The sequence below is a fragment of the Bipolaris oryzae genome (genome assembly GCF_000523455.1).
Source record: "Bipolaris oryzae ATCC 44560 unplaced genomic scaffold scaffold_34, whole genome shotgun sequence".
Lineage (NCBI taxonomy): Eukaryota > Fungi > Ascomycota > Dothideomycetes > Pleosporales > Pleosporaceae > Bipolaris > Bipolaris oryzae.
Window position 1 is genome coordinate 101,959 of NW_006911310.1, and position 22,968 is coordinate 124,926.

General features: G+C 49.7%; 10 protein-coding genes across 10 annotated transcripts; 5 read left to right on the top strand and 5 right to left on the bottom strand.

The window, feature by feature from the left end:
• Nucleotides 1-70: 70 nt before the first annotated feature.
• COCMIDRAFT_90031 (carbohydrate esterase family 4 protein) lies at nt 71-1,113 on the bottom strand (the record flags this gene model as incomplete). The annotated part of the gene is made up of 2 exons (XM_007687835.1): nt 71-922; nt 976-1,113. 2 exons carry the CDS (start codon nt 1,111-1,113, stop codon nt 71-73), a joined length of 990 nt encoding a protein of 329 aa, XP_007686025.1.
• An 848-nt stretch (nt 1,114-1,961) lies between these two features.
• On the bottom strand, nt 1,962-3,895 carry COCMIDRAFT_24638 (uncharacterized protein; the record flags this gene model as incomplete). The annotated part of the gene is made up of 2 exons (XM_007687797.1): nt 1,962-3,214; nt 3,268-3,895. The coding sequence occupies 2 exons, from the start codon at nt 3,893-3,895 to the stop codon at nt 1,962-1,964; spliced, it is 1,881 nt and encodes a 626-aa protein (XP_007685987.1).
• Nucleotides 3,896-4,593: 698 nt separating this feature from the next.
• COCMIDRAFT_35005 (uncharacterized protein) lies at nt 4,594-5,761 on the top strand (the record flags this gene model as incomplete). The annotated part of the gene is made up of 2 exons (XM_007687810.1): nt 4,594-4,714; nt 4,803-5,761. 2 exons carry the CDS (start codon nt 4,594-4,596, stop codon nt 5,759-5,761), a joined length of 1,080 nt encoding a protein of 359 aa, XP_007686000.1.
• A 290-nt stretch (nt 5,762-6,051) lies between these two features.
• On the top strand, nt 6,052-8,277 carry COCMIDRAFT_3567 (uncharacterized protein; the record flags this gene model as incomplete). The annotated part of the gene is made up of 3 exons (XM_007687785.1): nt 6,052-6,188; nt 6,252-7,259; nt 7,311-8,277. The coding sequence occupies 3 exons, from the start codon at nt 6,052-6,054 to the stop codon at nt 8,275-8,277; spliced, it is 2,112 nt and encodes a 703-aa protein (XP_007685975.1).
• A 1,063-nt stretch (nt 8,278-9,340) lies between these two features.
• COCMIDRAFT_90152 (polysaccharide lyase family 1 protein) lies at nt 9,341-10,562 on the top strand (the record flags this gene model as incomplete). The annotated part of the gene is made up of 2 exons (XM_007687836.1): nt 9,341-9,926; nt 9,991-10,562. 2 exons carry the CDS (start codon nt 9,341-9,343, stop codon nt 10,560-10,562), a joined length of 1,158 nt encoding a protein of 385 aa, XP_007686026.1.
• Nucleotides 10,563-10,754: 192 nt separating this feature from the next.
• COCMIDRAFT_3569 (uncharacterized protein) lies at nt 10,755-11,591 on the bottom strand (the record flags this gene model as incomplete). Its single annotated transcript, XM_007687786.1, has 1 exon — nt 10,755-11,591. The coding sequence occupies one exon, from the start codon at nt 11,589-11,591 to the stop codon at nt 10,755-10,757; it is 837 nt and encodes a 278-aa protein (XP_007685976.1).
• Nucleotides 11,592-16,555: 4,964 nt separating this feature from the next.
• On the top strand, nt 16,556-16,723 carry COCMIDRAFT_90059 (uncharacterized protein; the record flags this gene model as incomplete). The annotated part of the gene is made up of 1 exon (XM_007687837.1): nt 16,556-16,723. One exon carries the CDS (start codon nt 16,556-16,558, stop codon nt 16,721-16,723), a length of 168 nt encoding a protein of 55 aa, XP_007686027.1.
• A 475-nt stretch (nt 16,724-17,198) lies between these two features.
• COCMIDRAFT_89982 (uncharacterized protein) lies at nt 17,199-18,473 on the top strand (the record flags this gene model as incomplete). The annotated part of the gene is made up of 5 exons (XM_007687838.1): nt 17,199-17,285; nt 17,405-17,509; nt 17,561-17,955; nt 18,008-18,072; nt 18,133-18,473. 5 exons carry the CDS (start codon nt 17,199-17,201, stop codon nt 18,471-18,473), a joined length of 993 nt encoding a protein of 330 aa, XP_007686028.1.
• Nucleotides 18,474-19,188: 715 nt separating this feature from the next.
• COCMIDRAFT_35010 (uncharacterized protein) lies at nt 19,189-20,076 on the bottom strand (the record flags this gene model as incomplete). The annotated part of the gene is made up of 2 exons (XM_007687811.1): nt 19,189-19,816; nt 19,871-20,076. 2 exons carry the CDS (start codon nt 20,074-20,076, stop codon nt 19,189-19,191), a joined length of 834 nt encoding a protein of 277 aa, XP_007686001.1.
• A 567-nt stretch (nt 20,077-20,643) lies between these two features.
• On the bottom strand, nt 20,644-22,919 carry COCMIDRAFT_35011 (uncharacterized protein; the record flags this gene model as incomplete). Its single annotated transcript, XM_007687812.1, has 4 exons — nt 20,644-20,951; nt 21,033-21,493; nt 21,558-22,382; nt 22,435-22,919. The coding sequence occupies 4 exons, from the start codon at nt 22,917-22,919 to the stop codon at nt 20,644-20,646; spliced, it is 2,079 nt and encodes a 692-aa protein (XP_007686002.1).
• Between the last annotated feature and the right edge of the window lie 49 nt (nt 22,920-22,968).

Below are 22,968 nucleotides of genomic sequence, written 5' to 3' on the forward strand. Positions count from 1 at the left end.
ACATATGTACCTCTCCTGCAAACTCTGAAAAGCGAACACCAAAAGAAATTCATTTATACGCCCCAAATCCCTATGCAAGCTGCCCCTTCTTATAGGGAAACTGCTCCCTAAACGCCTCCGCAATCTGCGTCCTTGTTGCCACCCAAACCCCCTCCTTCTCCGAAATATACTTTACAAAATCCTGCAACGCCTTAAACCGTCCAGGCCTTCCGATAATCCTACAATGCAGTCCAATCGTCATCATCTTTGGTTTCCCAGCTGCACCCTCCTCATACAGCACATCGAATGCGTTCTGGAGGTGCTCATAAAAGGCACCGGGGCTGCGGAATCCCGTGCCTTGGGTATGGAATTTGAAGTCGTTACAGTCGTAGCTGTAGGGAACCATGAGACAGCCCTTTGGATTGGGGCTGTTGCGCTCGTGGGGGAGATCAGTCCAATAGGGTAGGTCGTCGGCGTAGGTGTCGCTGGCCCAGAGGAGTTCCTCCCCCATTTCCTCGTAGACTAAAGGAATCAAGGTGCGGCTTTGGGGGGAGGGACGGCCGTAGTACCAGCCTTTAGGGGCGTACCCCGCGAGTTTTTTGAGAGAGGTGATGCCGTCTCTGATATGCTGCTTCTCGGCTTCGACGGAGAGGTTGGCGTGGTCGATCCAGCGGTAGGCGTGCGATGCGATGTCGTGGCCTTCTTCGACGGAGCGCGTGACGGCTTCGGGTTGCTCTTCGACGGCAGAGCCGACGGCGTAGAGGGTGAATTTCATGTTGTAGTCGTTGAAGAGCTTGAACATACGCCACCAGCCACTGCGTGAGCCGTATTCGAATTCAGATTCGCCGCTGTAGTCGCGCTCGTTGATTCTTGGTTGCGCAGGATACTCGCGGAGATTGATTTCAGACACTCCGTCTCCTTTCATCACTGAGCGCTCGCCGCCCTTTTGAAACAGTTAGAGCGTGTATGACTTGAATTGAAGGGGATTGGATTTACCTCTTCGTAGTTGATAACAAAAGAGACGGCTATCTTCGCGTCGTTTGGCCATTTCAACCCCTCAAGGCCCTTTTCGCCATATCCCTTGAAGTTCCGAGGAAAGGCGTATTCTTGTGGTGCAGCGTAGACTTCAGGCATGGTGATGGTTTGTTACAGTGGTACTACAGAGGTATTTTGAAAGTAGACGGGAGGGTATCCAGATCTTGATTCACACGATCCTTTTCAGATTTCTCGCAGTGAGTCTAAGTACTTGTGGCAGCGAGTAACCCCTCAGTTTTCGTATCTCGTAGTTGGAACATCGGCTGTTCTCACCCGCGAAGTTGTTACGCAACAGATCGCATGCTAGACCCTGCCGTCGTCCACGATGATCGTCCAGCGTACGGCCGCGATCTGGATCGGCCGTGACGTTATCATGTTACCGTAGGAAGATGTAAAGTTATCGGCTTGGAAAGATCCGCAAGTAGAAAGTTGCCCCGAAAGGGAGGTGTTACGACGGCTGGGGCACACCAATCTGGGGTTGCTGATAAGACATGGGTTTTTGTGGGGCCACATTGCAACCTACCGAACTCGGAACTCTGAAAATCTTACAGGAAACAGTTCGTTGTATTAGTAAAGAAAATTGTGTTGTGTATGCCCAGCGTTAATCCTCAATGTACCCTGGCGGATCGCCTCGATGCGAAGTCTTATCGTCCCCGCACCGTTTTATGTTGACAGTAACAGCAGCCGAGTAAATACCGAGACAGTCGCAGTCAGTTTCAATTAATGAATTCAGAAATTGTAAAGCAACAAGAAATCCTCACGTCGAATTATGTATGCGGGGTTCTCACTTTGGTTTTCGAGGCAGTCAATGGTGAGATTGCTTGAGGACGATCGCTAAACTCCCAAGCAATGAAGTCATCAGGGTCTATACATGATGCATTCCAATGTTTCTGCCAAGATGATAGGATTTTTTATACACTTTTTATCCGGAAAGGCCCTGCTAGCCCTCATGGACCTTTTTTGTTCTTTGCGTCTCCGCCTATGTTTGCCTCTTTCTCATCGGATGCATCCCCTTCGCTCTCAACTTCCTCACCATGGATGGCTGCCTGTTCAAGCGCATCTACGTTTACGCTTGTTGCCACCGTTTCTTCCTCGTCCATCTTCTTTGGTGCTTTCAGACTCGTGTTCCCAACCCAAAAGGTCAACGATAAGCTCACGCCTGAGCATACTGTAAAGAAGATGAATATGTAATGCAGACCTAGCATGTAGACATTGAAAACGATATCTTGCTGGTCTTTTGTGAGACCAAAGCCGTCGAGGTTATAAGTTGAGGAAGTCAACTGACTCATCAGACTTTCCGATACGAAGCCTTGTTGCGATAAGTGACGACTAAGCGTGTTCGACAGGATGACTCCAGAAATGACAAGACCAAACGCTCCACCAATGGTGCGAATAAAGTTGCGCAATCCTGTTGTCACAGCACGATCTTCGGAACGACCGTTTGCGTACATACCAACAAGCGTAGGCTGAAGTACTAAGCCAATGCCCGCACCTTCCAGAATGAGCACAACAATGAGCACTGCCAGGCCGGTACTCCGGTCGAAAAGTATCGTGAGCCCATTTCCAAGAGTCCAAAGCGCAAATCCAGCGAGAACGCAATGCATGTAACTACCAACTCGGTTCATGTACTGGCCAGACGCAATGGATGTAAGAGAGGTGGTGATGACCACTGGTAGAATTAACGCACCAGATACTAAAGGTGAGTACCGTAGGACTGATTGGAAGTAAATCGGGAGATAGAAGAAATTTCCAAAATACGCGAGCCCGATGAGGAAGGTTTGCAAATAGAGCGCCCAGGCATGAGGGGCACGAAAAAGGCGAAGTGGCATGATTGGGAGAGCCACAAACCTCCATTCGTACAGGACAAACAGAATTCCCAACACGGCGCCGGTGACGGTGCAGGCAATAAAAAACGGAGAGGCCCAGGCATAAGTAACACCACCTCCGGACAAGGGTATTAGTAAGAGGAGTGTGGATGCAATGTTGAGCACCATGCCACCATAGTCGATTTTTCTGATCTTTTCGAGATAGCCACCGGATCGATGCTTCAAAGGCAGGAAGAACAAGATGATCAGAGATGTAGGGATGGTCAAGATGGGTATAATCCAGAACACCCATCTCCATGTAGCACCTTCGACAATAGCACCACCGAGAAAAGGGCCGGCACCATTGCCTAGAGCGATTACTGCACCTAGCCAACCTGGAAAGGGATTCAGTAAGTAAAAATGGCCACGAGTTGACGAAAAACCCTACCTTGATACTTGCCACGATTCTGCAAGGTGGTAATGTCACTAACGATGATCATGACTAAACTGTTAATGCCGCCACCGCCAATACCTGCAATAGCACGGAGTACAAAAAGCTGTACATCCGATTTTGCGAAACCGCAGCCGAGATCTCCCAAAGCCATAAGCATAAGGCTGACGAGAAGTAGGTTTTTCCGGCCAAATATATCTGAAAGCCGACCGTTGATGAGTTGGAAGGCTGTCGAGGCTATCAGAAACGATGTGCCAATCCACGAGGTTGCAGTTCCAGTATTCAGATCAACAGCGATTGCAGGCGTTGCGGTTGAAACGCTTGTTTGGTCGATGAAGGAGACAAACAGGCAGACCGACAATGCTGGAATCGCGATTCTGAGCTGAGTGGAGGTCATGGTATTCCGCTGACCTCCAATGGATGCCGCATCACTTTCATCGTCGGAGTCTTGTTTGGTCTTTGGTGCGAGTGGTGCGTTGCCATTGTTGGAGACAGACATTCCCATGGAATATGGATCGTCTTGGTTGGCTCTGTTCTTGTCCGGCGCATCGGGAATTTGAGCGTCTTCATTTTTGGTGGAAGATATCGAGTTCATTTGGTCAGTGGCGGTCTGCTCGCTCGTCATCGTATATGTGTTTGCTCTGGGTTTTTCGCGCGCTGGGTAAACATGTCAAGTTATGGAGGAAGTCTACATGAATAACTGATGTTGAGTCCGGACATGATGGCTAGCGTGCAGATTGACAGCAACGTAGGCATCGGAAGCCTCCCGAGCGGGGCGGCCCTTTTCCTTAACAAAGTATGCTCGGTACTACGTTTCATTCGGAAAAACGTCGGTAATCGAGTTTAACACAGCCGAAGAAACTGCAGCTGGAAGGATCTGTTACATGCTTAGATTCGGTGAGTGTATGGTGGAGACGATTGTGATTGATGCGAGCGTGAGTGGGGTAATGATAGTGTGGCTTCAACGCTTTCGGCACATTTTGAGCCGATGTGTGCTAGACCCACATGGCAACGTTTGTCGTCATCGTTGATCCGACGCTCCAGAAGCACATCTTAACTCGATGGGGGGTTACGCCGAGTTTTCGGCATCACGAGCGGATTCGTAGCATGCTAGGAATGAGTGTGGGCGTTGTCTGCCGAGAACAACCCCAGCGATCTGAAGAAATGTAGAGTTTTTCTCAGGAACGGGCCAGAAAATGTCTGGTTCACCATGGTCCCAAGCGCGCTTGTCTGATAGCAGCAGAGGGATATAATGGGGCGATTCGCTCTCTGTAAAAGAGGACACTCGATCGCTTTGTAGCTGTGCCAGTGTTAGAAACCAACATGTCGCGCCTTTTCCAACCATTGACAGTAGGGTCCGCCGGGCTAGGCCATCGTATAGCCATGGCGCCATTGACTCGCTATCGTATGGACGACGAGCACAAAGCAACATCGCTCAATAAAGGTAGGGGATACACCGCTCCTGCGCTTTACGAAGACAAATTTTTGACAATATGTCATAGAATACTATGAGCAAAGAGCATGTGTGCCAGGTACTCTTATAATCAGCGAAGCCGTCATCATCTCGAAAAATGCTATTAGTAGTCGCAACACACCGGGTATCTGGTCGGAGGATCAGATTAGTGCCTGGAAAGACATCACCAGCGCAGTACATGCCAAGGGGTGCATAATATATTGTCAGCTCTGGCACCCAGGCCGGGCTGCCAGTCCCGAGGTTATTAAGGAAAACGGCCTAAGGATGATTTCTTCAAGCGCCGTTCCAATCAGTCCTGAACATGAAACACCAGAGGAGATGACAGAAGAGATAATCTGGGAAACGATAGGGGAATACGCGATCGCAGCAAAGAATGCCATTGCTGCTGGTTTCGATGGCGTTGAGATACACGGCGCGAACGGCTATTTGCCGGATCAGTTCCTGCAATCGACATGTAACCAGCGAACAGATGGGTGGGGAGGAAGTATCGAGAAGCGATCACGGTTCCTTCTAGAGGTAACCAAGATGGTAGCGGCCGCTGTTGGCGCTGAGAAAACGGCGGTACGCCTGAGCCCGTACAGCGACTTCAATGCTATGCTGATGGACGAGCCGGAGCCAACATTCAGTCATGTGCTGGAAGAGTTGAAACCGTTTGGCCTCGGATACCTCCATCTCATTGAAGCTCGCATTACGGGTAACGACGACTCTGAATGCGGAGGACAAAAGACTGTAAGCTGGATGATTGAGCAGTGGAACAACACGACGCCTGTGGTGCTTGCAGGAGGGTTTCTTCCAGACTCGGCGAAGCACGCGGTAGACGAAACGTACAAAGGATACGACGTGATCATTGCGTTTGGGCGATACTTTGTGGCCAATCCAGACCTCGTGTTCCGGGTCAAGGAGAGCGTGCCACTGGCGAAATATGATCGCAGTGTCTTTTATACGCCAAAGACACCCGTCGGCTATGTCGACTACCCACACAGCCAGCAGTATCTCCAGGCCATGGCAAAGGTGTAGATAGTTAATATGTAATATATCGAGGTTGTAATCAGATGTTTTCTATGAGGAAAGCTGGAAGTGAGCATAGGGTAGAGGCGATGCTGAGTGTGACAAGGATGATGGTGGCAGGAATGCAGCCGGCTAGCTAAGTACCCCGCCAAAGTTAGCGCAGACTCCCTGCATCAGCTCCCCCTCCCCCATCGGCCCGTCAATCGACAACGTGTGTATGTACAGCTTCATACATACTCGACTGCGTAGCCATCATCTCAATTCCCCGCCATATCCCAAAGCATCTAGTCGCAGTCGCCATGTCGACCACCATAGAGGCTGAGACGCTGAAGCAGTACCTGGCCGACAACCCGCCTGCCATTGTGCCCTTGGCCATCAAGCCCCATTTTGAGGCCTTGAGCGACAAGGAGAAGCTCTATGCCCACCATCTCTCCATGTAATATCTGCCCTAGGATCCGAATACAATGTTTCATAGCTGACTAGCTGACGCCCATCACAGCGCCTGCTTTGCCGGATCGCGCGTCGTCCTTCGCCAAGTCTCGCCTGAGTCGGAGTACATCTATGACTTCATTGTCGCCCTGCACAAACACACAAAGGGCGACTATGCTGCTGTCGTCAAGGAAGCCGGCCTCTCACAAGAGGACATCGATGCATACCTCAACTACGCTGCCCAGTTCCTTGGCAATCTGGGCAACTACAGGTCCTTTGGTGACTCTAAGTTCGTGCCCCGACTCCCGCCCCGCCAGCTCAAGGCCCTCGCCACCGTCTCCAAAGATACACTAGCCCTATACGAAAAGATCAAAGACTCGATATATGCAGGCGATGATGTCGGACAGCTGCACCTAGGCTATCCGGGTGCAGGACACATCTCGGCATACTACCCTGACAGTCCCAACATCACAAACGAGGAGATATCCAAAGTCAGCAATTTTCTCGAGGGCAAGGGTCTTCTCCCAGAAAACACCAGAATCAGGAAGACAGACAATGGCTACCAAGTCCTCATTGCTTCGGCGCTCGATAACCCCCCGGCAGAACAGCGCGATTTGAAGGAAAGCGAATGGACAATGGATGAGGGAACAAAGGTCACGCTCGTGTTTGGAGACTACTCCAAGGAAATGGACACCATTGCCCATCACATTGAGGAGGCCAAGAAGTATGCGGCCAACGAGCACCAGATCGAGATGATGGAAGAGTATTCCAAGAGTTTCCGTAGTGGCTCACTGCAGGCTTTCAAAAAGAGCCAGATGGCGTGGGTACAGGACAAAGGACCCCAGGTTGAATCAGATATTGGCTTCATAGAAACCTACCGCGACCCTCACGGCATCCGTGGTGAATGGGAAGGTTTCGTCGCCATGGTCAACAAGGAGCGGACACGTGCATTTGGAAAGCTGGTAGAGAGTGCGCCACAGTACATTCCACTTCTGCCATGGGACAAGTCATTCGAGAAAGACAAGTTCTTGAGCCCCGACTTTACCTCACTTGAGGTATTGACGTTTGCTGGCAGCGGGTAAGTGGTCGAATCATCGAACATTGCTGATGCATTTGGTGACACCTACAGTATTCCTGCCGGTATCAACATCCCCAACTACGATGACATTCGGCAAAACTTTGGCTTCAAGAACGTGTCATTAGGAAACATCCTCTCAGCGAAAGCACCAAACGAGCCTATTCCTTTTATCAAAGAACGTGACCTAGAAACGTATCAAAAATACCGCGATCCTGCTTTCGAGGTTCAGGTCGGACTCCATGAGCTGCTCGGTCATGGCTGTGGCAAACTACTTCAGGAGACGGAGCCTGGTGTGTTCAATTTTGACAAGGAGAACCCACCCATATCGCCCCTCAGTGGTCAGCCTATCAAAACGTGGTACAAGCCCGGCCAGACATGGGGCTCAACTTTTGGTTCCATGGCCGCGTCGTACGAGGAATGTCGCGCTGAGTGCGTCGCCATGGCATTATCGTGCGAGTTCCCCATCCTGCAGCTATTCGGATTCGGTGATGGAAAAGTGGACATGAACAGTGCGGCTGGTGATGTCCTGTACATAGCATATCTCCAGATGGCACGTGCTGGTATCGCTGCCCTGGAGTTTTGGGACCCCAAGAGTAGGAAGTGGGGACAGGCACACATGCAGGCCCGCTTCTCTATCTTGCGAACCTTCCTCAACGCGGGCGTCGAATTCTGCCAACTTGAATGGGAGAAGGAAGACCTTTCCGACTTAACGATTCGCCTTGAGCGCGACCGCATTCTCGACCTTGGCCGACCAGCCGTGGACGACTACCTCCAAAAGCTGCACATCTACAAGGCTACCGCAGACGTGGCTGCTGCGAAGCGTATGTACGATGAAATCACAAGCGTAGAGCCTTTCTACGAGAACATGGTCAGACCAGCTGTGTTGAGAAAGAAGACGCCACGCAAGGTATTTGTGCAAGCCAACACGGTCGAGAAAGACGGCAAGGTAGAACTTGTCGAGTACGAAGCAACCACCAAAGGCATGATCCAGAGTTATGCCGACAGGGAATATGTCTAAGTATGACGGTATCGAAGAAGGGTTTCCTCCGAATCATAGCATGCTCAGCCTGCTCTTGTCACAAATATGAAGGGCTGCGCACATGAATAAATCAACGATATAAATGCACAAAAAGTACTGCCCAATCTCATACTGTGTTCACTGTTTTTGGGAGCACAAACCTCAGATGTAACTCCTTTTTGTGGATGATGGATAGAGACTAACACTCAACGAAGCCTGAATTCATCTTAGCGGTGGATACACATTATCTGACGGAACAGTGCCAAGAGACGCTTGTATCTGTTTAGAGCAGGTACCTGGAAAGCGGCACTTGGCGGCCTCTTGGCTAGACAACGTGTGGAGACGGAGGGTACTAGCCTGGGGTCCCACATGGTCGTCATGCCCACACCCACCTCATGAACCCTAGTCTATGCAATTGCGGGATCCCGCAGTATTCTTCCACCGCTTAAGAACGACCTTGTTACGAAACCTCGTCAACTGACCATATCCGCTTGCAAGACAAACAAAAGAGGGGAAAGGAAATATACCAACAGCCACGTTTGCTTAACTAAACATCTGCGTTCCCACGACAAGAATTGTAATTGATCGCAGCCCAAGTGATATGCGTACCAAAGCTCATTTTGTTCGCTCACACTACTACAAATGGCGGCTCGGAGATGCAACCCTGAAGTGACCAAAGCCAATGGCACTTGTGTAAATCGTGTTGGACATTCACAACCCCATGACTATATGTTTCACCTATCCATACTGCGTTAGTGTGCCGACCCTACTGTAAAGTGCTCTTATCGCTGCAGGTTGTCGATTTCTCCGTTATGCTCGTGGAAAAACTTGTACTGATTCGTGAAGCATTTTAGTTTCTACGCATATTCCAGATTGCAAAAGAAATGGCTTCGGAATAATTCCCGACAGGCGCTCCACCGAGCCAGTGTTGGACTTGCACAGAAATGAATAAAGAGCCTGGTATTTCTTATGATGCCCTTTTGTTTTACACAAGAAACCAGCTCTACTCTCCTTTTCTCTTGTAATCTGCAAAGAAGCCTCTCTCTGAAGGCCCGGTTTCATCATGAAGTTGTCTATTCTTGCTCTTGCGACTGCCTATACCGCCAATGCTGCAGTCGTTGGCGAAAGACAGGCATACGGCGTGAAGGGCTCACCTGAAGGGTTTGGCAAGGGTACCACAGGAGGTGGTAACGCAGCATGCCAGATCCCCTCTTCCGTCGCCCAGCTGAAGACATGGCTCACCGACAGTACCGCCCGCTGCATTGTGCTAGACCGCGAGTTCAATTTCAAGGGCACTGAGGGCACCACCACTGCGACTGGTTGCCGTCCCGCATCCAACAAATGTCCAGGCAACGGAGGTCAGGATGCCATCAACCAGGCTAGCTGGTGTACCAATGGCAATGCTGGCGCTGGAGCAACGAGTATCCAAGTCAAATACGACAATGCTGGAATCAATGCTATCAACCTAGGCTCCAACAAGTCTATCATCGGTGTCGGCAACAAAGGCGTGATTCGCGGCAAGGGTCTCCGTATTGCAAATGGAGCAAAGAACATCATCATCCAAAACATTCACATCACTGAGCTCAACCCCCAATACATCTGGGGTGGCGACGCCATCACCCTCGACGGTGCTGATCTAGTATGGGTCGGTACGTATCTTACCTCTTCACCCCCATCTCCATCTCCTTCCCCTATCTAACCTCTCCGCACCAGACCACTGCAAAATCTCCCTCATCGGCCGCCAAATGTTCGTAGCCGGCTACGGCGCCTCCAACCGCGTTACTGTCTCCAACACAGAATTCGACGGCTCAACCTCGTGGTCCGCAACCTGCAACAACCGCCACTACTGGACCATACTGCTCATCGGGTCCAACGACCTTATTACACTGAAGGGCAACTACATCCACCACACTTCCGGTCGTAGCCCGAAAGTCGGCGGCAACACCCTGCTGCATGCTGTTAACAACTACTTTTACAGCAACACGGGTCATGCTTTTGACAATGAGAAGGGTGGCAAGATTGTTGCGGAGGGCAATGTGTTCCAAAATGTTGCAACTCCCCTGTTGGCGAATACGGGTCAGTTCTTTGCATCGCCGTCGACGAGCGCAAATGCGGCTTGTAGTCAGTACCTGGGCCATGCATGCCAGCTTAACGCGTTTGGAAGCAGTGGCTCGCTGAGTGGAAGTGATACGTCGTTTTTCTCAAACTTTGGTGGTAAGAATGTCGCGGGTGCTTCGGCGGCGAGCGCGAATGTGGCGAACACGGCTGGTGTTGGTAAGATTTAGGAGATTGGAATCTTGGTAAAGAGTGAGGTGATGTGAGGGGGTTGGCTGGTTGAGTGGTAGTTTATCTTCTCCTGTATTTACTTTACTCCGTGATTATGCTTTGAACTCAAGCTTGCTTAACAAGCTTCTCAGCATCGTCACTCCCCGTATATATGCAACTATTCACAGTCACCATCAATCCGACAACCCTCTTTACTCCACCCCAAACACCTCCTTAAAAACCTCCAAATTCCTCCGTCCCGCCACTCCCACCGCATAAATCGCAAACCCCACAACTTCAAACCACCCCTCAAACTCCTCTCTTCCAAGCACCTCCTTCATCTCCCTCGCCACCGCCCGCGGCGGACACCCATACGCCCCACACCCCATCGCACCCAGCACCAACCTCGTAACCCCCTGCTGCGCCGCCATCCTCAGCACAAGCACAATCTTCTCCCTCAAATCCCCCAGTTCGGCTTCATCCGCAAACTCACTCCGATCCCCGTTTACCCGCGGAAACCTCGGCGCCGCAACCGTCAAAACCACAACGCTGAACCGCTCCTCCTCCTTCAACTCCGCCAAGTCCCGATCTAGCGTATCCCGATACACGACTACACCGGGTGACACGATTCCCGCGCACGAACCCGGGCCCGTGTTGGGCCAGGGATACCATTCGGGGCGCAGCGTGGCATATAGCGTCGACGAGTAACACAGCGCCTCTTCTTGCGTCCGGGAGAGGGTGTAGCGCCAGCCGCCCCCCGGTTCCTGGTCTGAGGCTAAGTTCAAGACACCGATTTTCGGGGTGGCTGTGGAAGATGGGTGTGGGGGAGTTGTTTGGAAGCGCCGGGCTAGGGCGAATGCGTCGCTATTGAGAATCTGGATGGGGTGGAGAGAGAGGTTTGGGTAGGAAGGAGAGGATTTGAGGAGGGGTGGGAGTTGAGAGGGGATGAAGGTGCTGGTGAGGGTGCCAGTGGGAAGAGAGGAGGCGAGCGAGGCGGAGCGCAAGATTGTTTCTTCGCAGATTTTGCGGCGGGAGGCCAGGTCTAGCATTTTTTAAGGGTGTTTGTAGAAGACGGGTTGCGCGAGGTTATGATGGGTGTAGGAAGGTTACTTTGGATGTTGCCTTATTTTTGCCAAGACTACGCGCTGAGCGTCGCCATGGAGTTAGATCGTTGTGGTTACGTGTTAAGTTTGACTGCTGAACACTGAGTTCCCAGGGGCATGTCTGGATGACAGCGAGTTTAATGTGCAGGGGTTTTGTAACGTTGGTGGTAGTGATGGTGGTTCGAGATTGATGTATAAGTGGGGCGCTCACGTTCGTCAGTAAATATCGAGACACTCTGCTTAATGAGACGCTATAGTTTTTGCTTCTCACAACGACACTTTCTATGAAACTTAGAAAAAAATATTTTCTCAGTATATGCTAGAGATACCGTGCAATATAAGAGCGTAGTGCAATAGCCACCCCATCACCTGCCTTCTATCGGCCTTAAGTGCGCAGAAAGCTTACTTATGCTCTTTGCTCAAATACCGCCAGCTTATATCGTATAATATAGATAAACTGTCACGAGAATTTCGCTTTGTAGAAAAGATCAAAATGGCCCGTGCCACTTCTTCCTTCGTGAGGAGGTACAGCCTTCAGTGTTGTCAAAGGCACTGCCGGTGTGGCAGTGCTTTTCCATTGTAGCTTACTAACGCAAATAGTAGACAAGCAGCATCTCACTGAGAAGTCCAAGATCAATCCTACAATACACCCCTTACACCCTTTTCACGAACCAATATAGAATACAGTCTTCCTATTCCGGAGGCAAGGTTAGAGGTAAGGCGGGCCGGGCATCTTCCCACTTGCATGTATGTATAAGACGTTCATGCACGCCACTTAGGCAGCACATACGTGGCAAACCGAACACCAACAAGCAGGTCGTACAGAATGAGAGAACTAGGCTGAGACCTGTCTACCGTTCTAGAAAACTACACTGCGCAATTGGATCGGACTTTGACGCTTTCATCCGATAGGATATAGTACGTAACACTACCGATGTCGTTAAATCAACGCGACAGCCATTATTTTTCATCCATCTTCACTCCTACGCCGCAGATAGACTGCTGTATCTCACCTCCAAGAATCTCAATAAATCATGAAACGAATACAATCATCAGATGCATCCGAAATAGCATCTTCACAAAAGCGACAGCGATTTGTTGCCGCACCGGCTGCGGGATGTTCGGATAACGAGGCCACCCCCCAATCACATCCAGAAGCAGCACGTCGAAAACAGGATACTCTATGTTCCAGGTGTTCATGTATTGATGTTGAAAAACTTTTTGTTGATTGGAAGGGCAAATCAACAGGGAACAAATTGATGGATCTCGGAAAACTTGGGCCAGAGACCGAGTTGTCGCCATGTCCATTATGTCGCCTTTTCTATGCGGTGAAGATACGGAATGGCGAAAACCTTGAAGACGACGAGTATGCTTTATACTCATCGGGTCCTCCAATAGGGTGTGACTCCGGTGCTGGATCTGTGCTAGCTGTAGCCAGTAAATGCTGGCAAGCAAGGTCTTGGGCCCCAGCGAGGTTCAAAGGAGACTACAGTGGATTTATCGCATCTTCAATAACATCAGAGTCAACTTTTCACATAGCTTCACTGCGTGCTCGTTCGATTGATGCAAGATCAATCGACTTCGGCATTATTCGAGGCTGGATGAGATTGTGCATCGGAAAGCATACGAACCAGTGCGTCCAAGCCACCTCATCAACTTCGGACCTAAAAGACCTGAAGTTGATTGACTGCGAACAGCGACGAATCATAAAAGCATTACCATCAACTAAGTATTCCACGCTCAGCTAGGTATGGGGTACGAACGGGTTCGGCAATAAGGATCGGTCTATTCATAATGAGCTTCCCACAACCCTGCCGCAGACTATCGAAGATGCTTTGAAAGTCACCAAAGAGCTGGGTCTTCGATACATTTGGATCGATAGGTATTGTATCAACCAAGATGACGATACTGAGAAACATATCCAAATTCAGCAGATGGATCTCATATATCAGAATGCGTTCATAACTATAATTGCTGCAGCCGGTACTGATCCATATTTTGGCTTGCCTGGGATCGGAACATCCAGAGATCCCCAAAAGAAAGCTTGGATCAAAGGAACGTGCCTTGTGTCAATTCTCCCGAACCCACGGGAGACCATCAAAACCTCTAAATGGATACAACGCGCGTGGACTTATCAAGAGAGCTTTTTCTCCACTAGACGTCTGGTCTTCACAATTTAACAAGTCTACTACCAGTGTCGGGGTACTATTGCGTATGAGACAGTGGACAGTTTTCAACAGATCAACCGTTTCAGTATCTTCGACGGAGCCAGCCCCTTTGAGGATCGTCCCTGGACAATTTGCGATCATTTGAGGGCATACAGTGGAAGGGAGCTATCTGTTGAAGCTGATGCTATATGTGCTTTTGAAGGGGTATTCAACAACTTCAAGAAAAAGGAGTTCCCTGTGCGCCAAGTTCTGGGTGTTCCAATTATGCCAGCGGTAATTGCAGGACCATTTGGAAGATCAAACCCAGCACAACGTAGGAGTGAGGCTTTCGCTGCGGGACTTTCCTGGAGAAATACTGCATCGGGAACTAGGCGAACCCACTTTCCTACGTGGAGCTGGGCGGGATGGACCTCTCCGTTTATATACAGCAATTCATTATGCAAAAAAGGGCTTCAACTCAAAAACGAAAGCCGACCGAGGGTTTTCATGGAGAACCATGATGGGTTGCTTTCAGATATGGATGAGTATAACGACGCATCACTAGAGCAGGAACTAAGTAATTCGTCTAGCAAATTTATTCATGTCGAAGCTTGGACGATACCTATGACCATCCAATATATGCCTGAAGGGGCAGGCGACTGGATGGAGAGATATCGATCCAAAATGGGCCATTTTCCCAATATCTCTGGGTATTTCGCTGTATTTCAAAACGATGAACGGACTCTCCGAATCCCTTTGTCTTCATTGTACAAGACCTACGAGAAGGGCAATGATGCACAGCAGAACTTCGCGCCAGATCTCGACCGGGGCAGTTTATTAGGCATAGTCATAGGCAGATACCAAGACGTTTCCGAGCTCGGGCCTTATGAAGACATCTTTGTCTTAGTTGTACATGATAAAGGGCAGCACTTCGAACGCGTTGGGTGCATGGAATTTAGCCCTGTATTGCTGAAAATTGTTCCTTACTTCGACTATATAAGCTCCTATGAAACACATTGGGATCTTTGCTTTTGACTAAAGGAACGGAGAACAGTCCGGCTTGGTTGATGTTAGCATAACGGGTGGTATTTAAAGGTAACAGACCTCAAACGCAACGACATTCGCAAGCCCCGGGTAGTTGTCGAGACCATGAAAGCATCGAGTTCTAGAACAGTTTCAATTGCCTGAAAGTTGAAGGATTGTATGCATAACTTCGTAAACTTAATGATTTGCAGTGATATTACCATAGGAGCGTCGCAAGCGTCTCGTTACCCAGGGTGTCTCGCTACGCAGACACAGACTTTACACACGATGAAGATCTTGGAATGTGGAAACTGAACCCAGATACAAAAAACTTACCAAAAGTACCAACGTGAATAGCTTTCGACTAAGAATCTGAGGCTATTGCCTGAATTTCTCGCCAATGGGGTAAATGCATCTAGTGCTGTCATGCTAGCCGGAGAATATCAATGCAGGTTTGCCGACCCAAAAGCCTGAATTCTTGCATCCGTGACCCTCCGTCTCCTGATGATCCTCGCCTAGAACATCAATACACGCAAAGAATGGATCAGTGCGCGCACATGTTTGTCGGGATGATTGGCTTTACCATATACGGAAAGGCGGATGCGCTCCCCACCGATGGGCGGGTTATTGCGTGTTATGTCAGCGGAGTTGTTCGTATGTCCGAAGATCAGCAATCCCTCGTATGTTCCATAACGATGTTGCAATCACATTCCATTTTTTTCCATCGTCTTGGGGAAATAGAGGTTCGTTGTGATACAGCTACAGAAGCTAGATTGAGTCACTCATGCAACGTGATATTGCATCGAGATGAATATTGAAAAAGGGCCCAGGCTGCTGTAGGTCGCTATTGGGGGCACATACTTACATTTGCCGAAGTGATTAGCTGAGACTACGGTACCTTGCATGGCTTCCCCGCCTATAGAATACTCGCATTGGAAGCGAGAAGGTGCGTAGTAAGTTTTGTAGAGTTGGAAATGTGGGGGCAGGGGCACGAGCACACATATACAGATGTGCCGTTGACTCCAATAATTTTAGACGATAGGGTTTGGTAGTTATCAACGTTTGTTCCAGCACCTTGGGCACATGGCTCCGTGCTTTTAGTAAATTAATAGACATCTTGGCTGGTTTTTCAGTTTGGAGTATTTTGGTCTATCACACTAATCTTCTTATCTCGTATACCTACATACCTGCGACGTGGACTGAATCAAGGCTTGCACAATATTATACAGAGACTCAGTGATGTACGATAACTGCGCAAATAATCCTGTTGAGTTTTCCCATATTGTTTTTGGCTGGTGGCATCACTAGTATTTCCATAGCGTGAAGCGAGTGCCGTGACGACGCAATGACGACCACGACGAAGCTGTTACTAGTGCCCGCGGAGAGAAAGGCAGTGGTCCAATACCCACGAGTTCTAGCTGGTGACGAATGGCCAATCTCTCTGCTCTGCGTATAGTTAACTGTGAGGCGTCTTAGTCGAACAACTGGTGGCAACCCTAGTCCCTGACTCAGGCGCAATGGGATGATTGCACAAGGATCAGCGGCTAGTCATGGTAGTGATAGCGATCGGTTTTGACAGCCGTCCGCTACCCGCTCCCCGCTTGCACGGTGCAGCATGAGCAACATGATTTGGAGTAGCCTTTAGGTCGTGTGGAGTAGTTTGGTAGTGCCAACTTTCAGACATGTATACGAGGCATGTAATTTCGTGGCATGCCAACTTGCGTAATTGCGCTTTGAAACATGAGCATTGCAAGCGAAAGAAGATCGGAGAACCTGATTCCCCTTTTCTTGCGTGATCGTCTTGCAGGCACTCAACCACGAAGCATTTGCCACCTAGATGGAAGGAGATGCGCAAACGCTGCTGTTCTAGGCCATCAATCCGTCGATCTAAGCATAGCCAGGACTTAATCCCTGGTGCCGAACCAAGAATTAATTGTACGAGTAAGTAGTTCGCCAACAGCTTGTCTTATCCGACACATGTGGAGGCCCGGCCAGAAAAAGCAAGCGTCTATCGGAAGGGGCCCTCGGCGGACGGAAGGGTCGTACCAGTATAGTAAAAGGCTCAGCTCTGGTACACATGTGTCAGGCCATAATGTCATTATGTGCACCAAAAACATGGGGATAAATCAAGCCTGTAACTAGCCAGCTGCATGTCGCAGGGGCCAGGCAGAACGGGGGCGATCGCCTGTGGATAGTGTTCCGTCCCGTCGCGTGGGTGATCTAAGGAGGCCCGCGCAAACCTTATGCCAGGTAGCAGCTGAGTCGCCACCGGCAGTACGACTTCAAGATGCCCTTTTAACGAGAGACTCCTTTATAAAACCTGGTGGTGCTGAATTCGTTCCACAATCTAGCGTTATTCTGCTACCAACAACTACTCGACATCATGGGTCTCCCGCTTCCCCAGCAACTCAGAATACCCTGCGCCTTCCTAGGTGCGCTGGGTATCGTTACTTTTGCGCTCCGCTGCTTCGTTCGTGTGCGTATCGTTAAGGCCTGGGGTTCTGATGATACGTTCATCACTCTTGCGTTTGTATGTTTGCACAGTTTGAAATCCTTTGCCACTTCGTCATCGTACTTACGGTTTACTAGATCATGCACATGTGGTACACTGGGACTTTGTTGACAGGCATCCACTATGGAACTGGTCGACGAACTTCGGAAATATCTGTAACCGACTCAGTGCATGCTATGCGTGTAAGTATATGGTTTTCCCAAAATCACGCCAGTATCTGACTCTCCATCTAGTGTTGGTGGCTATGCTTCCTGGCATACGCATGTTCAATCACCTTGGCCAAAATATCCGCTGGTTTTTTCTTCCTTAGAGCCACAGGCAGCAAGCCAGTCTTCCGTATCACGACCTATGCTATCACGATACTCGCCGCAGTGGTCGGCTTCGGCTTCTTCTTCCTCAGTGTTTTCCAGTGCATGCCAGTCAGCTTTTTCTGGACGCGCTTACAAGGAGATATTAATGGAAAGTGCCTTGACATCGAAATCATGATAATAGCCACATACTTTTATGGAGCTGTCACTGCTGGAACAGACATAGCTTGGGGCATCTTGGTCGGAGCGCTCATCTGGAAACTGCAAATTGACCGCCGCACAAAGGTTTTGACAGCGCCATTTCTGGGTCTGGCATGCATGTAAGTCAAGAAAGCTCTTTGCAAGAACTACTTAGACTAACAACAAAAACAGTGCAAGTTACGCTGCCCTCGTGCGAATGCCCTACGTTGCCAACTTCAAAAACCCAGACTTTCTATGTAAGCAAACGATGATAAAACACACACTACAGTCAATCCTAACCACTCTACCCTCTACAGACGCAACCGTCGAAATCTCCATGTGGTCCACAATCGAAGTCGGTGTCTCCATCTGCGCCGCCAACCTCGCCACCATCCGGCCCCTAATCCACCACTTTACCCATAAAGGCGAATCTTGGGAATCGCGCCAGAACAGGCCAGGGCAGGTTATGTTGGCAACTATACCAGATTCTCACGAACTTCCTGGACTGGAATCACCGCCAAAGACTGCAGAGAGCTCGGTTTCATCTACGGATCCGCAAAACAAGAACGGCGAGAGCGGAATGACGAGAACCGTGTCCAATTGGAGCAGGTGGACGCGTAAAGATAGTGCGGCGAACGTGGATGCTCATACTCCATGATATTCACATCTCAGTGAAAGGAGAAAACGCAAATCAGTTCCAAAACTTTGTACAATATTGCATATCATGTCGCCTTTTCAAACACAAAGCTGTTTCGCCCCTTTGTTGATCCATAGCCTTGTTTAAAATTTCAACCCCAGCCTAAAAGACCGCTGCTTGAATCTTCGTAATAGTCTCCATATTCGTGTTCGCGTGAATCCAGATAGCGAATCAAAGCAAAAGCCCATGTCGTATTCCCCGTATCATTTAGCTCTCAAAACACTATAGACGCGCGTCTTAGCCTTGGGTGCCCGCTTCCGCGCTAGCTCCAACGCTGCATTAAACATCTTACCTATGGGAGTAATAGCGTTGACAAGTCCGTCTGCAAGGGCCTCTCTGCCCGTCCAGTCATGGGCCTGGAGTAGCGTTTTGCGGATGGTGTCGGGCCGCAGCTTAGCGCGGAGTGAAGTCCACATGCCTTCAAAGTGCATGCCGAAATTTATCAGGGGCTTGCAATTAGGTCCGACGATATTAGGATCTGATGCTATGTATCACACGGGGATCTTGTTATCATTCACCATGCAGCTTTCTAGAGTAAGGGTAAGGTCACTGAAGGGAGGGATAGAGACTAATCCAGCGGAACTAGGTCCACTTCTTGACAATAATCATGGAGACAAATACAAACAGGCTTACATGAACAAACTTGTAACCATTTTCTCAAAACGACGAGCTGGTATTACAACTTATGTCTCTTCTCCCCCGTCCTAATCTTCTCAAACTCCCTCTGTGGAATCCCCAAGACCTGCCTCTTCAGCCCCCCCATCAACTCCGCTACCAAACTCTGATCAATCTGCCCCTTCATCCCCATCAGAAGAAACTTCTTCGTCTCAAGCAAGCTCGATCCCACAAGATGCTCCCCCAAAATCTCATCAACATGTGCAATAACCCGCTCCCTTAATTTCTCATCCTCGCCTTCACCGCAATCCTCAAAGATCTTATTGACAAAGCCACACGCTAGCAGGTCATCTGCCAGTATCTTCCGACTTGTAAGCAGCGCCTCCGTCGCCCTAGTTACCCCCATACGCCGCACAAACCCCACTGAAGCGCCGCCTTCAGCGATAAGCCCAAGGCTCGTAAAAGGGGTAAGCAGGTAAGTGTGGGGCGCGCAGAATATGAAATCAGAAAACGAAATCAGCGCCGCCGCGATACCAACAACAGGGCCATTCAGAGCCGTCACCAGGATCTTGGAATGCGTGTAAAATGCTTCGGTGGAGTTGAGCGTGTGGGACACCGTTTCCCTGAGGGAATCGCGCCAGATGTCGGTGCCGGGCTCGACGGGCCGGCTGGTTGAGACGTCTACGCCACTGGAGCGAATGGGTTAGTAGGGGTGTGGAGAGTAAGGGGTGGGCGAGGCTTACGCGCTGAAGAATCTTCCGGTTCCGGTGAGGATGGTGATGAAGACTTCGTCGTGTGTATCTATTTCTCGCAGGCGCTGGGTCAAGAGGTAGAACCCGTCTTTTGTCAAGGCGCCGAGCTTATGGGGGCGGTTGATGATTAGAATGGCGAGTCGACCCAGGTATTCTACGGTGATCCATGAATCCGGTGCTTCGGGTGCATCAGACATGGTGGGTTGTAAATCTTCTTTCTTCAATCATCATTGATGTTACTTCTTTGATGTGAGTTTTGTGGAAAGAGGCATCATCTCCCAGTCAGGTATTTCCACAACTCGAAGAATAATAATATTACTAGCGGGAAACTTGTTCATGTAGCCATATAATTAATGCCGGGGTTTAGGTGGTTCGGCATTTTCCCTTCGGTGTCCCGGTAACAAATGTAGTCACAACTTTAATCGGGCCGACCCGCACATATAAATACTGGCATCACCAGCCCGCTGACCATCTTCCCTAAGGTACTTCAAGTCCAGGACTTTCTTCAAAGTTTTCTCGTATCAACTTTTCAAAGCTTTAGCCGGTCCATTAGTTTTGTTCATATTGAAGTTAGTTCCCTAGAAATTATATTCCTATATACGAATTACTCTCTATGAAATATCGATATGTTTTTCGAAGTTTCCTCAGGCAAGCCTGTGAACTCTTGCAGTGTCAAAATGAAAATTACCCCTTTGCAAATACTTTCTCGTAAAACAATAGTGTTCCAAATGTTCCAGTCATATGTCATGATATCCATACCAGCACTAAGCATATAGTTGTCCAGCAATAGGCTGAGAAACCTCAAGACTCGAGAGACCGCAGTGCGGCATACCAAAATACTGCTCGTCACCATGTAGCGTGAAAGCACCCCACTTGAGTTCCTTCTCCCAGGGCTCACTTTCATACGGCCTTGCATAACAAGACGCAGCGATGGCAGCACTACACGATCCCACCATGGGCGCAGGACTCAGCTTCTTCCTCCCCAAGATGAACATACCGATCACCAAAACAACAGCAACGATCAGCGACAACAAAATACCCAATGGTGAAAACGAGAGTGAGATAAAATCCTCTCCACAGCTACCACTGTACGTCTTGCCATTCGGTAAAACGAGCTCCGGATCCCAATGCTCGCATACCCCAAGCCTAGTACTATGCACGCCATGCATATTATACAACTCGACCGACACCACAAACAGACTCTGCGACGCCAACCAATGCAGCAGCGTCGAGAATCCCAGCAGTGGCAGCGCGTACCGATATGGAAGCTGCAGAAAATACGTACTGCGCTGGTGTCCGCGTCGACTCGTCGAAACACGCAACGGCTTATACCGAGTAAAGAACGCAGACCACTCGTCTCCCAGTAGCATAGACGTGATGGCCGCATTGTAGGAGAAGTAGATCAAGGAGATGATTACTTGCGGGGAGTTGGCTACGAAGACGTTTGAGAAGACGCCTGTGAGGCCGGAAGAGGCGGTGCCGTCTTGGACGATGGTGCGGGGATCGACGTTGCCGAGGCCGATGCCTAGGATGCTGCGGAGGCTGTTGTCGCCGCGGATGGATATGTAGGCGTAGAAGAAGAGGAAGATTAGGACGCTGATGCCTGTGAAGAGGCTGTGGTGCGGGAGTTAGTCCGGGTGATATGTTGGGAAGAAGAGGAGGATAAGGAGATGCTTACGCGAGACGGACGGTCCATCGCTTTCCTCTCTTGACTGCTGAAGACCATCTGCCGGAGCTCATTGTAAATGCCCTTGGTTGTTGTTGTGCCGGCCATCCTTTTCCTGCGGTGTGGATATTTTGCTGGGACACAAGACACATGTTTTGCGCTACTGTGTCTGGCTCGCGAAGAAACGATGCCACCGCATCTCCAACTGTTAACATCGGGTCGTTGCGAAGAGTGAAGAGGCCGATCAAGATGGCAGATATCTTCACCACATTGAACGCAATGACTATCAACATGAGATGAACACTGAAGCTCAACTTGCATGTCGGGCCCGTGGGCTCACTGAGGCAACTTCGCACTGGGTGACCAGCAAACGGTGCCCATATCGACGGATCATCCTGTAGCCGAGGCAAGAAGCGACCGGCTTGCTGTTGGAAACACTCACCGGCTTCATTTTCGAATTGTCTGTAGATCCATGACGTGCCCGTGTCTGCCGAGCATGTACCACTGCGCTGGATGTAGTTGAATGTGCCGTATATCTCGTCGGCTCCCATGACGCCTTCGTCAACGACGAGAAAGACATTACCTCTTGTTGATTGGAAAGTGGCACTGTAATCATCGATGCACTCGCGGAGTGTAAGGTTCTCAAGCCGCCCTGCTTTGAAAGCTTCTGCGTACACTTGACCGTAGACATATGGGTTGCTATAATAACCTCCCGCACTAGTAGTGTTCATTGTGCCATTGAAAGTGCCATTCTCAATTGCGGCCTTTGTCTCGGGGCCAAATTCGAAGGCTCCGTATGTCTGGGCTGAGGTGGACATGAAGACTACCGAGTTGTAGCTATCAAGCGTCAGTGCGTATGTTGACGAGTTTGATCATCCATACTACTTACCAAAGATGCAAGGGAAACGAAGACAATCCGAGAATCCACCAACACATCTTCTTGCGCGCCCCAAAGCTAGAAGACATGATATTTCCCATACTGGGTATACCGACGTCGAGCCAGCTTCCCTTGCGATGTGCGTCTTCGACCTCGGGTCGGGTGGGGGCCGAAAGACATTGCATGCAGTAATTGCTCGCACCCAGAATTGCGGTGCTCAAAATATTGATGAGCAAATGTACGCCAATGTTGACCTTCTTGGTATAATCACAGGTCGCTTCGTAGAGTATGCCAATGCCGTTCGTTGCGCCTTTTGTGCGCAGTGCCCAAACTAGGAAGCCGGTATTGATACAGAGGACTGCGAGTCCCAGTGCGATAAACATATACAAGCTCTTCCGCCATTTCTGTGTTTCTTTTCCCTCTTGAGCCGTCCCGTCGATGTGATTTCCATCATGCGTCAGGAAAGGCTGCAGTTGCGCCTCTGGTCGCTTCGACATATGTGCTTGGTACATTGTAGCATCACAGAAGGAAATGAAGTCTGAATCA